The following is a 13,338-nucleotide window of genomic DNA, read 5'->3' as shown; positions in this document are numbered from 1 at the left end:
CCTGGGGAACACTCTCGATATTAAGATAAAATTAAGCAATGAAATATTATTGTTGGGGGTGAAGACCGAGGAAGAAGAAAATGATTCTACAAAGTTTTTGTTTATGGTGGCAGCTGTATATAGAATTTGTATTGCACAGGCTTGGCTTGATAAGACACCTCCCACATTTCAAATTTGGATAGCTAGATTACTAGCGTCATATAACCTAGAGAAGGCTATATATGAGAGAAAGGGGAAAAGAGCAAAAAAATTGGGAGAGGAGATATGGCAACCCATTACGAGGTGGAAGCATAAGCAAAATAGGGTAGGGGTTGGTTAAACAGCTGTATGCTGGAATGGCCTATCCTTTTCTTTTTTTTCTCTTTTGTTAAGTACAAATTTTGGGGACTACTGCTGCAAGAATGTATTTGCCCTGTATTTAATTTACTCTATATTATATAGGTTATATAATATATGCATTCTGTGTTGTAAATTTGATGTCTGTAATACGGGGGGGGGGGGAATTGTTTTTAAAATGTTACAATAAAAATATTAAAAAAAAAAAAAAGTTATTTATATGGGATTTTAGTGTTACACTGATCACTATATAGTACTGCACACACTCAAGTACTGAATTCCACCACTGCCACCAAAGTGAGAAATGTTGTTGTTGGTTTGGGTCGGTGTGATCCCTTCTCAAGCAACAACCACAATCCCTGTCAGGGGAAACAACAAAAGTCACTAAATTAACCTGTGCTATACCCTCTGGTAGCTTGCCTCAAAAGCAGTCAGGCTTAATTTATAGGCAATGTGTAAAGTATGTATGCAACACAAAAACAGTAATAAAAGGAAAAAACAACACAAGAAAAATCCCACACCAATTTACAAAAAATAGAATAAAATGTAATAAATGAATTTACACCAAACTGAGAAAAATTCAATCAGTAAAACCGGAGATATTCAGTTTCAAAGTTTTATGGTAAGTATAGCATCTGAAAGCACAAAGTGCCCCTTGAGGGTATCTGGTCATGCATTTCCGGGTGAAGGTCACAAATTCAGACTGATGCGATAAAGCATGAGCTGGATACAGGGACAAGGTTTTTCCTGCAGAAAATGTTACCTTCTACAGTTGAGCGTTAAAATTTCTGTTTGTGGTGGAGTGGACTGCAAGGAGCAGGGAGAGTGTTGCAGATGGTCATCGTTGTAGGGGGAAGAACAGGCTGGGCTTCACGGACAGTCATCGTTGTAGTGCAGTGATCCTGTCAGGCATCACAAATGGCGGATGCTGAAAATTCACTTTGTCAGTCACCGCAGGCTGTCGATGCTGTAGCACAAAGTGCAGATCTTGTGTTTCTGGACCTCACTGGTGGTCGCTGTAGTGAGAAGTATCTGGTTCACCAGAGCTTTGCATTCGCGGTCAGCATTGGCAGTAATATCTTGGCATGAACTGGCCCGTTCGCAATTGTATTCTCCTTTTAAGGGGATCTCAAGTGATGCCACAGCAAGGGTCCATGACCTGGGAGGCACCTCCTGGGGATCAAGAACTCACTCCAGCAGAGGTCAGCAGAGCTCAGTCAGGTCCTGTTGCAGGACCAGGCATGTCCAGTTTCAGCCTGTCAGCTGGGCATTTGCTGAGGAACCGCTAGAGCTTATTGTGTCCCTGTAAGTCAGAACAGGAGGGCATTCAGCTTTTCCTTGGAGCCACTTCAGCCTGGGATGAATGGAACAGGTCCAGTTTAACTTCTCAGCATGCAGGGCTGTGGGGGTCCTTCTTTTGTAGTAAACACAGGTCCAGGAATGTACTGAAGAGTGGATCCGAGGGTTCCAGTTTAATACCTGGTGACCACTTTGAAGACTTGTCTGGAATTTCCTAGCATTAATATTAAATTAAAACTTTGTGGCAATACCAAAAATATAGCAACATAGGTCAAATGTTCTGAAGTGACTTAATAAGGTTGACTGGGAAATTGGCCCTCCGAGTAGCTGGCTTTGGAGCATTTGCAGCTACATGGTGGGGATTTCACTCAGCATTTTACTTTCACATCTAGAATCTTATAAGCTGCTCTAACCTGGAGGCTATATTCAATTTGAGTCTCTGGAGGACCAATTGCTCTTGGGGGAATCCTTCAGTTAAAAGAACTGGCTGGGCTGAAGCATTTATTGGGCAAACGGTCCTTTAGGTCTTTTATCAAAAGTCACGCGCTTCTACTCGTGCAAAAAAAAGCTTGGAAATCATTTAATAAAGTGTATTCAGTCATTGATGCTTGGATGGCAGTGGTGGTAGATCGGCAAGGGCCCTTATGATTTTAGCCTCCACTGTGGTTTTAAAGTCTATACTGCGGCTCTATATGAATTGTGGATGGAGCCAGGCGGCTTTGTTAAGAATTATACAGGGATTCGGCCTTTTCGAAAACCGGATAATCTCTGTAAATTGCTGTAAAGCAGAAACTTTCCATACACAGGTTTAATAGATGTTGAATAGAATTGTTGAGTAGCCTAACAAACATAAATTTGTAATTGTAGTATAAAATATCCGCTGGTCCTGATTATAGTATAGATGATTTTAACCTGAAATTTGAGACCGATGAAATGGCTGATCTAATGGAAGCAATTCTAAAGGCATTTTCAATCCCCAAGGGAGTTTGTGTGCCTTGTGCCAAAACTAAGCAACTTTCACTGTGAAAATGTTAATGGGTGAAAATCAATACAAAACTTTATAAATAAATGAAAGCGCAAAAAACGGGGGATTGAAAGTGGATCGCAGGACGGCAAAAACATTTATAGATGAGTGAGGGAAAAAACTGACTAATAACACTTTTACATCACAAGTACTGTTCAAATATTGCATGACGTTTGAAGCTGACCCTCATGATGAAAGTGAACATTATCCCCTTTGTATGTATGAAGGTAAATGTCTCTCCTTTGTTCCTAACTCAGCACTTCTCAGACTATTTTAGAAAAAGCTCATAGAAGTTTAGAAAAATGTTCAGGCAATTACCCTCACTGCCTCTGAGTTTAGGAAGTTGGTTTTGCTGAATTGGTAGGCTGTAATGTCAAAATACATTCTGACATACTTTGCAGTTTCTAACCACCCTGATGTGGTTAGAATTGAGCCTAGAATAAGGTCTGAAATTGATTGTCTTATTGCTATAAAAATATTATGATCAGTCTGTCAAGGGCATAACCTTGAATGTACTAAAGCATATAAAGCTGAAGTCGGAATCTATAGGAAACACATATTGAAAAAAGCTACATGATATTGTGTCAAAAGGCAGACAATGCATAACCATATCAGGCGTATTGATCTGGCATTTTGGTTAATGGTTAATAAGCAGAGTGATACTTTTTAGTTAGACAAAAGAATGTAATATCCCCAAAAACCATTGGAATAACTTTCTCTGCAATGGGTCTGCTAGACCATTGATCGAGGACAAAAGTGTCTGTTCAGCTGGGTATAGTGCATTATTGGAATCTCTACTATTGAAAATGTGCGGAAGATCATCTTGGATGTAAACCTGAGTAGCTGCCAACTCCCATAACCTGCTGAGAAGTATTCTGGGCTACTACCAAGAGTGGTGGTGGAAGCAACGTCAGTTGGTAAAAATGGAAAAAGTACTTCAAATATGGAAAGGTACTATTATAGCATCCATTTCCAAAAAGAACACTCATTCCAATGCTTTAGTTTATTATCTAATATCTCTCCTTGCTTCAATCTCAAAAATGTTTACTAAGCTAGTTAGGTTTCGCCTGCCCAGGGCTTACGCTATGCTTGACAAATCTAATGTTTTTAATATAAACTTAAAAGGGACTTTAATCCCACCTCCTCTCTTTCCTGGCTTTTCATTGGTTCCTGTGTGTGTCACTTACCTTTCCTCCATTTCTATTAGTTGTAGCAGATTTTTCTGCATTTACCAATGCTTGTTCCTCGTCTGCTTCTCATCATTTCCCGGAGCAGAAATACTGCTAACATCTGCTTTGGTGGAACTATATTTTTGCCTTTTACTCTTGCAGTATATTTATATAAAATGTATCACCCGGAAAGTTTAAGTGATTTACATAGAATCATAGGATGTTGCGCTGCTCTGCTGAGGCTCGAACCAGGATACTCCGCTCTCGAGTCAGCAGCTTTGGCTGCTGCGCCACATCCTCTCCACTCACGTGGCAGCCAAGACTTGGAACTCCCTCCCCATCCACCTCCGTCTCACCCAGGACCACCTCTCCGTCAGGAAGCAACCCAAGACCTGGCTGTTCGAGTAGTAGTGGACCCCTCTCCCCCAAGCGCCTTGAGACCCTCCGGGTGAGTAGCGTGCTATACACATTTACTGATTGATTGATTGATTGGTCAGTGAGCTCTTTCCTTCTCGTAGACAATGCGTGATAAAAACTGCACTTTATTTTTTACATAGGCGAAACTGATGCATTACCAATGCTTGTTTTTTATTAAATTGCAATATCTCGTCCTTTGATTACGAAAACCTCGGGTTCCAGACACAGTGCTCCAGCGTAAACGTATGTCTGCTTTTATAGGAGGCCAGAATAAGCATGGAGCTAATAGATACATTGTACTTTTACTTTGTGGACTTTGAGGCGGTCTTCAATCCTGTAGATTGCATCTTCGGGATATGGGAGATTTCACAAGGACTAATGCTAATTGTTCAGTTGCTACATTCTTATAACTGGGACAAGGTTGAAATCTCCCTCTGTGGGAAACTATCCACCAAGATTCCAGTAAGAAACGGCCTTAAACAAGCATCAATCGTTCCACTTTTTCATGGTTTTGTATTTGTAGCGGGCTTACCAGCTGCTTGATATACTTCTAAATCATTCTCTCCAGTATCTTATTTCCATCCTTTTGTCTTTGTTCTTCTTCTTTCCCCTCTGAAGTAAATAGATTCCAATAACTAGTGAAATTAGGCCATAAACCTTCAACAAGTCAAGCTTGCAACCTCCATATGTCACCAGCTAATTCACACTATCAGCATTCATCGTGCCTCCCTTCCCACTCTGCAAAAAAACCTCAATAGCACTCTGATATTTAGTACACTAGACACCTGTACCAATCACCTATTGGGTCCATCATTCTTTTCACCCCTTTGAAAAATTGATGGGCTTTGTTTAACTCTTTTATAACCAACCACACCACTACCTACTATGACCAGGAAAAACAACTGAAAGTGTGCCGCATGAGGGTGCACAAGTTCCTCATTCTGGCACTACAATCCATACACATTATCCCACACTTTCAGGGTTGAACAAGGACATATAATAGGCCCAGGTACCAAATTAAGTGTCCCACATTTAGCAAATCAGGCTGAGAAAAAGATAGTGGCAGCCAGCACCGATTGGGGACAGGGGGCGGTAAAACAAAGGGGGACCGGGAGTGGCGGTAGTAAAGAAAAACAGTAAAAATTCTTACCTGATTGCCGCGTCTCTCCTCTGCCGTCCCTCCATCGTCTCTCCTGGGCAGAACAGAAAGCAGGAAGCCCCAGGCTCCCACTAGCCAGTCACAACACTGCAATGCAGTGTTGTGATTGGTCTGAGCATCAAGGTTTGGTGCTCAGACTGGCCGTGAAAGCTTGGGCATATTCTCCACCCAGGCAGTAATGCTGCCGGGTAGAGCACATGCAAAGCCGGCATGAATCTTTAGCCAGTCTGAGAAGGCCGGCAAAACATTCATGCTCACTTGGAGTGGGCAAACCACTCCTCCCCCTGCTCCTGTGTGAGCAGCCCGGCCACGCCCCGCCACGCCCGCAAAGCTGCCACAGCAGGAAAACATAAAATGATAATAACATCAAGTTAATATCATTTTAGGTTTCCTTTATTTCACTGCTGCAAAGCAGTGGGGCGACGCTCCTTTGCCTCAGTGGAGGAGCCGCCACTGGAAAAACCGTGTCCCACATTTTCAAACTTGTGCAACTCTAAAGTTTTCTTACACATGTCATCTGAATGGGCTGTGAGGGGTGTGTGACTGCAGGCATTTCTTCTGGCTGCAGGTAATGATTTTGGTGATATATTAGGGATAGGCAGAAGTAAAATTCCCTATGTGTACTCCCTAACAAGGACATAAAAGCATTAACACTCCACTGTTCTTCTACCCTTAGCATCCTTTCAATGCTAGGAGTGGCTGCATGCTCTGTGGTCATCCGCCGTCCCTGCAAAATAGCAAGTTACGGTAGTGAGTAAGCGCGTGGCCTAAGGCTGTCTGGCATAGGCAAAAGCACTACAAGTAAAGCGCTGTTGCTTGTCGTGTGATTCTCAGATTAGAGCCCCCTGTTGTGGGTTCAAAAGTCTCGCTCCCATGTGTGTGGCCACAAAACTGACACTTTCCAGCATAAAAGTGGCCAACACAGCCACAAACCAGGCCCTCAAATTAGCCTGTTATCCTAGATTATCTGACACTGCCAGATTGTCACGTGCACTCACAAACAAAACACTGACTCACCACCATTACTTCCCCCTGAGTATCTTCACTATTAAATACTTCTCTCTCCTCTTATCTTCACTGACCATAGTGTGTATTGCCTCTAGCAGCACTCTCCAAGTAGCTCTCCCAGCCCCGCGCCGCCCGCCACCATTTCCATGGGCCGCCATCACTGCCTGCAGACTCTATTGTGTAATGTGCATTGTTAACTGGTATTTCATCGTGTAATTTCTCTCTCAACACCCTCTCTGCCGAATGGTGGTTTTGTGTTTCCACACACTGCTGACTCGCTGTGTAATATTTCATCTAGCCTATTTACAGTGTCCTTTCTGAGATGCTCATGAAATCAATACAAACAGCACACATTCGACCTCTTCTGGCGTGTTCAAAGGAAGAAGGGAAGGAGAAGCTAGTTGTACATTATTTTTTACTATGTTTGCACTCTCTCTGCATTCACTGCCTTGCAGATATGTGGTTTTTCAACGCAGGGTGGTTTTAATTAATAATTCCTGTCACCCTTTTCCAACTGAGCCACAGCCTATGTGCAAACACCCTGAGTAAACACTTCCATTTGGATCTTTTGTAGTTGTAACCCTAGAGGGTGTGTGTGTCTGCTATGAAAGCGAGCTACAATCCACGGCTTGCTACAGACAAACTTTGGCCGTGGAGCGCTTGCACGTATAATACTTTCACGTAACAGGAGACAGGGCAATAGAGAAAAAAAACTTGCAGGCAGAAAGCTCCTTTGCAGGCAGGTGTCACTCAGCAGGAATCCTGCTGATCCCCTGCCGCCTCGTGCCCGCGTCCAGACCTCCAGCTCCCTGCCAGGGCCAGGCACCTCCGGGGAGGTTCACAGGCTCCCAGTCCAGGGCTCGATGACCAGCTCGGGCCGGCTCCAGCAGAAGCGCCCTGCTGCCCCTCACAGCTACCACTGCCCTTGCAATGGCCGTCCTCTGGGACCCCAGGGGGGTCACTGTCCCTCGCCTTTCTCCCAGAACCAAGATGAGACTGCGGTTCATGAAGTCCCACAGGTGGGTAGTTTGGTTTCTTCTTTTTCATCTGCATGCTCGGGTGGTGTGTAACGCATAGTGTAGTAGTTGCTGATATGTGCTGCTGTCCAGTGCTACTTGCGTGTAAACGGACAAATCCCTCCAGTTATAGTTATAATATATTCCCTTGGTCTACTTTAACGTGTATAAATGCCCTGGGACAGGGCCATTACATAGTAAATGCATTTAACATATTTCTAAACACCAGTTAAATCTGCATATGTTGATTAAATGTATCTTTTTAATTCGGCCAAACCGGGATTAGCGCTTCCAGCTGAGTTTGGTATAGCGCCATCCTCACGCGCACGCTGTAGATCCTAATATGACTTAACCTTTGAAGAGAAAGACGGGTGGCTTGACTCGGTGTGATCTGTAGAATAGAACAGCATATGAGGATAGCATTATTTTTTGGCCTATTATTGTCAGTAGCGAAAAGAGCATTTTAAGGGTTCCAAAACACAACTTATTTTAAAAATGTCAATGATTACCTCCACCATGTGTAGTCTCTTCTGTCCTGCAAATTTCGTCAGAAAAAAACAACAGCCCTGAGTGAAAAATACTGTCTAGACTCTACACCAAATTTAACTGTAACATTTCCATATGTAGGTATACTTGAACAGTGATGCAATTATACACATCGTTGTCAAAGAAGTATACAAAAAAATCTGTTTGTTTATAAAAAATCTGACACTTGAAAGGAACACATTGTGCCATGTGGTGAAAAAGAGACGTTCAGAAAGATAGAACAAAATGATTGTTGTCATATTGAACATAGGCAGTGAGCGTCACAGTGGTGCCTACAGCAACATATGGAGCAGTGTTTATGCATATGAGGGGCGGGGGCAGTGCTCCTTCAGTTCACTTGTCTGCATCTTTTTATTGCTTCAGATACCCTGCGTGGGGGAGATAAAACTTAAACGAGGCTTCTTTCTGTTAAAACACTATTCTGTGTCTGCATGTGCACGAATTTGTAAACAGAGGCAGGTGGGCTTCCCGCCCGTAGACGCGTCCATCTCACTGTCAGAGAGCGGGGTGCGCCGGCTGAAACCACTCGGACTTGCTGTGAGATGAACAGGGAGCTGCCGCCCAGCAGCGCGCCTCGCGCAGACGGGGCAGGTTATCTCGAGACTTCTTTCGTGTCGTGGTCTGCGTAATGTCGATGCCAATATGTTTCAGCCTGACACATAAGCCGTCCACAACAGCTGTTTTCATTTGGTGGCATTAGCGGCCCGCCGCGGCTCCGCTGTCTCGGAGAAAGGCGCGCACTTACAAGACACTGGCGGATAATTGCTGTTGTTTTAAATGTAAAGAGCTCCGTTTAGTGGTGTGCGGATTGTGTGGGCTCTAATTATAGTTGATACCGTGTTGCGAAAGTAATGGTCGAAAAGCACATTGTGTAATTACCAAGAGCATAGAATTAGAGTTGCATTTGTGTGTGTTTGGTTTGGGCTGGCGAGTGGGTGCGCAGCTAGGGGACCCGTCATGGCAAGCCACCACGCGAGCGTGCATCGGGCGCCTGCAGTGTCTGCCTGTCTGTACTCAGAATAACTTTACGACTCGCTTACGCAGAGGCCTCGGTGAGACTTGGCAGGCGTGAACCGAACAATGGTGCAGTTGTATCGGGGCTCAGGCTCTGAAGGGGTCGCTGAACTCCAGTTACGACCCAGATGGGATTTACGAACGTAAAACGTGCTCCAGTCTGGTGGATTCTCCGCAGATGCAGGCTGGTAGTTATGGAGTGAGCTTATGTTTTCCCAGCTGAAGGAAAGAGGTGGCCCTCAGTAAAGTAGTAGGCATCCCAAATGATATACCTGTGCGTGTATCACAAGCCCTCCTGATGGTTGTTCACACCCAATTCGACTAGTTAACTTTATTGCCAAAAGACTTTGGTCTTACAAATTTATGACCTGCACTGAGTGTTACTCTTCTTTTAACCTATAATTTGCTCCCCGTTCAGCACGCCTTGTACCACTTATTGCTTTACTTTTTATTGACCCTTTTTGTGTTGTGTATGTTTGATGTATTATTCATATTTGATGCCGGTACTGCAACTTCCTTCCCTCCTATTGTAAAACGCTCTGATATCCTTCGGGACCATGTTCCAGCTGTATAAAACTTTATAAATAAATAAAAAATAAAAGAAGGTTAATTGAGCAAGTGGGGTACGTAAACCTCTAAAAATCACCCCTGTATTTTTGGGGTGTAGATGAAATTCCCACCAAATCCCTCCCCTCAGTGTAGGCCCTGTAGTGACCCAGAGTCACAGTCAGCAGTCTAGTGTTTCTGTATGCCCTACACTAAACACCCACCCACCACTGATGTCACTGGTCAGGTGATACAGTTCTAATAAAAGAGGCCGAGCGCACGTGCTCTGGGTCAGTTGTACTATGTAGCTGATGGTGTCTGCGTCAGTCCTTTCCATCATGAGGGCCCAGGACCCCCAACACAACAGGCCCCATCCAGAGTATCATCAGTCCCGCCTGCCTAATAGAACGCGCCGCGCAGGTGCGGAATTCGCACCACGCAGGCGCGGCGAGCGGGCCGTGACGGAACCGTTCCGTCACCAGCACAGCCCACCCGAGGCTCGTGACGGAACGGTTCCATCACGAGCACACAAGGGGTTAAGTATCTTTTTGGAGGATATGGGGTAACTCTTCATAGAGTACCCCAACGCAGAAGCATGATAGGCCGTGTAGATCTGGCACAGAGTTTTGAAATGGACATTTTAATTGATCAGTTGCTAATGGAGGAACAATATGCCTGGTGTGCTGTTGTAAGATCTTCTCTAGCTGGAAATGACCCAGGCAGCGATTTTGCGCTTTTTGGACATATATCATCATTTAAGAAGGGATACACCTTCCAGGCACTGCTGCAATAAAAATGCACAAAAGGGCTAAGCAGAAATTAGAATGATTTAGTCTTTAGTTTGCAGAAAGGGAATAATGTGAAAGAGGTGATGAATTTGGAAAACATATTCTTTAGTTACATTGCCTACTTGTGGTAAATGATAGTTAAGTGACAAAGATGTCACCAAGGTTTATGACTACATTTAAGAGTGCCCTTGACACTGGTTCGTGTTGAAGAAAGCTCCTCAGGTTCTCCAGGACCAACGCAGGATCTGTTCATGCAGAGGTCATCGTGAACCTTCCAATGTAGTATGCCAGTCAGGAATCATATGGCAGAGAAGTGGTTTTACAGAGCTTTTAATATTGAGATATAATTCTGGTTGTCATTGCCCTACATGTGGTCACAGACACTGTCCTAGTTGATGAATGCGAAGGAAGTCATACTGGTCCTGAAGAGGGTTGGTAGGAGGTTTGAGGCTTTTGGTCTGCACCAAATACCTCACTTTCTAGACTTATTCGATGCAAATTGTGATTCTGTTCATGCTTTCCACCAGGAAGTCCTGTTGTCTTTTACCATCTATTTACACTTTTGAAATTCCCGTTTGTAGCTTAATTCTCCCTTTCAAGAGAAGATGCACTCAGGTCAGAGACTCATCCCGGACACACAGTAACATTCCATGCATACAACACATAAGGACCACCATTTTTCTACCAAAGCTATCACACACTCAGAATCTGACTGTTCACTTGTTCCTATACATTTTCCAGTGTTCGTAAATATTCTTTTTCTGCTTTAAATTTTCTCAGCCACGGATGGGGCATGTTGTCTTAATTTTCTTTTTCTGGAATGAAAGGTATTTGAAGTAGATTTTCATGTTCACTGCTGTAGATACGTGTGTTTTTCTACATGCTTTCTGTGTCTAAATCACAACAAATTTGTGGAAGTCGAAATATGTGTAGGTGTAAGTTTACTGCCGCTGGAGTGTGAAAATCTCTTCTGATTTTTGTGAATAAAATGAAGCTGAGATTTTGTGTGTTGTCTTTTTTGTCGTTCCAACACCCATAGCTTTCTCATCTCAATGGAAAATCCATTGGCCGGCCACTATCGCAATGTACGACTTCCTAAAATTCTCCCTTTTGAAGATGTTCCATAGTTTGTGCCAAATCCTGTAATAAAATATAAAAACGCCATTGTTCCTTCAGTCAAGATCTGTTTCTTGAATTTACAGGTGACGCCTTTTGTGGATGTAAGGCTGACCTATGTACAGTAAACGCTCTGTTAATCAGGTCCTGTGGTTCGAAAAGTTATAAGGGAGTTCAATGGTCACTTAGTTCTATAAAAATGGCATACAATAATTTTACATTAATTGGGGATCATGAACCTTATACATGACGAAAATTATATTCTGCTGTTTTTATTCCATGGCACAGTGTGCAAATACCAATTTTCATTTCGAATTTGTTGGGTAAAATCTTGAAGCCTATAAAAAGGTCATTTGTGGGCTTCCACTTTAAGGTGTGCTTCTTTTCTGATCATGCTTAGGTCGATGTGATGACGTTTAGGCTGTAGTATGCATGTTCATAGTCCTGCAAAGAAGAAAGATGTAGATCCTGTGCGCAGGACAAAACATGTATTCATTTAGTACATTTAACAAGCTCTCTTAAACCTACTAAGAACTTTTTAGTTGATGTACAACTATATGTTCGCCAATAGATTATGATTTCCGTTTGTGATAATATGAAAAATTGGAAATTATATAAATTTACAAGAGGCAATTCTAGGTAAACTGACAGATGGTGGGCTGCGCCAAATGACCGCATATCTCTAATCCACAAAGAAATGGGTTACTACAGAGCACTGCCGCAGGCTGCTTTCACTTGCTAATGATTGGCGTAAGTGAAAAGTCACAATTTCAATAGTGCAGCAGGTGCTATGGCACCGGGACCAAAAGCTCCAGGCACCCCACTAAACACTGATTAATCTACATTTTACTACTAAACAGGGAGCCACGAGTGCAATTATCTTTCAGGCACTAGGGTCGTGATTGATGCTAATGGAATAGGCAGTTTTTTTTACCACACCTGGTAAATACTTGGGGGCATATTTACATGCTCTGGCGCATCTCTGCAAATCAGCAGGGATGCTCTAGAACAGATGCGTCATGCAATCTCCTCCTTTCGCCACCACAGATGCGCCGCATTTACAATGCCAGAAACCGGTCCTCGGAAGATTGTTTCCGGTCCAGGGAAGACATGGCTTGGCAGTTCGGGCTGCACTGTTCCCATGAGGCACAGGGTCAGACTGATTTGCATATAGCCATGTCTGAACTGGGATGGAAAAGTGGGCTAAAGAACGGTGATGGATTAAACCCAGATCTTTTGACTGGGTATGAGTGTTTGATTAATTCAGATGCTCCGTCCATCACCACCCCCCTTTTGTACCGCATTTACAATGCGGCGCACCATGGTGCAAGGAATGGAAGATGCGTGACGCATCTTGTGGCATATGGGCGGCGCATTTCTGGAGTCGCGTCGCAAGCGCGACGCAACTCCTGCAATGCACAGGGGCCCCCCATACTCAACGTGGTGCATCACCCCTTACGCCTGCTTCAAGCAGGCGTAAGAATTTGACGCAGCAGCGTCGTAAAACTGACTCAGTGAAATCTTGTAGATTTCACTGCGTCAGTTTTACGAGGCTTTCCTGCGAGGGAACGCCCACCCAACGACAGAACGCCCACATGAAACCTGACGCAGGTTTCATGTGGTGCGGGGCTTTACAACGTGACACATCTGCCTAGATGCGTCACGTTTTAAATAAGTTGCAACGTGGCGCATTGTTTACGCCGCCGCTGCATCACAAATGTGAATCAACGGCGGCGTAAAAGTGTCGCAAGGGGCTTGTAAATCTGCCCCTTATTACCCTTGTGTGAGATATTTATCTTTTGTGATAAATTCCTCCTGTTCCATGTTTTCTTTTGAAATGATAACGTGATTCAAAATAGGGGGCGAGTTCTCACCCCCAAACAATTGCACAGCTTGTGTG

At 43.8% G+C, this 13,338-nt stretch overlaps 1 protein-coding gene across 2 annotated transcripts in view; it reads left to right on the top strand.

Annotated features, from left to right (window-relative positions):
• The window catches only part of PDE4D (phosphodiesterase 4D), a 1,324,573-nt gene that overhangs the window by 490,742 nt on the left and 820,493 nt on the right, over positions 1 to 13,338 (top strand). The window contains exon 1 of one of the 2 annotated variants that reach the window (XM_086960670.1): positions 7,219 to 7,431. The exons of the other annotated variant lie outside the window; for it this stretch is intronic. Within the exon in view, the coding sequence (XP_086816796.1) occupies positions 7,343 to 7,431 (89 nt within the window). The 5' untranslated portion in view covers positions 7,219 to 7,342. Of the gene's footprint in view, positions 1 to 7,218; positions 7,432 to 13,338 lie in introns of those variants that run through there. 2 annotated transcript variants of the gene reach the window in all.

This window comes from Lissotriton vulgaris, chromosome 3_1 (assembly GCF_964263255.1).
Source record: "Lissotriton vulgaris chromosome 3_1, aLisVul1.2, whole genome shotgun sequence".
Classification (NCBI taxonomy): domain Eukaryota; kingdom Metazoa; phylum Chordata; class Amphibia; order Caudata; family Salamandridae; genus Lissotriton; species Lissotriton vulgaris.
This window is presented reverse-complemented; position numbering and strand designations above follow the sequence as displayed.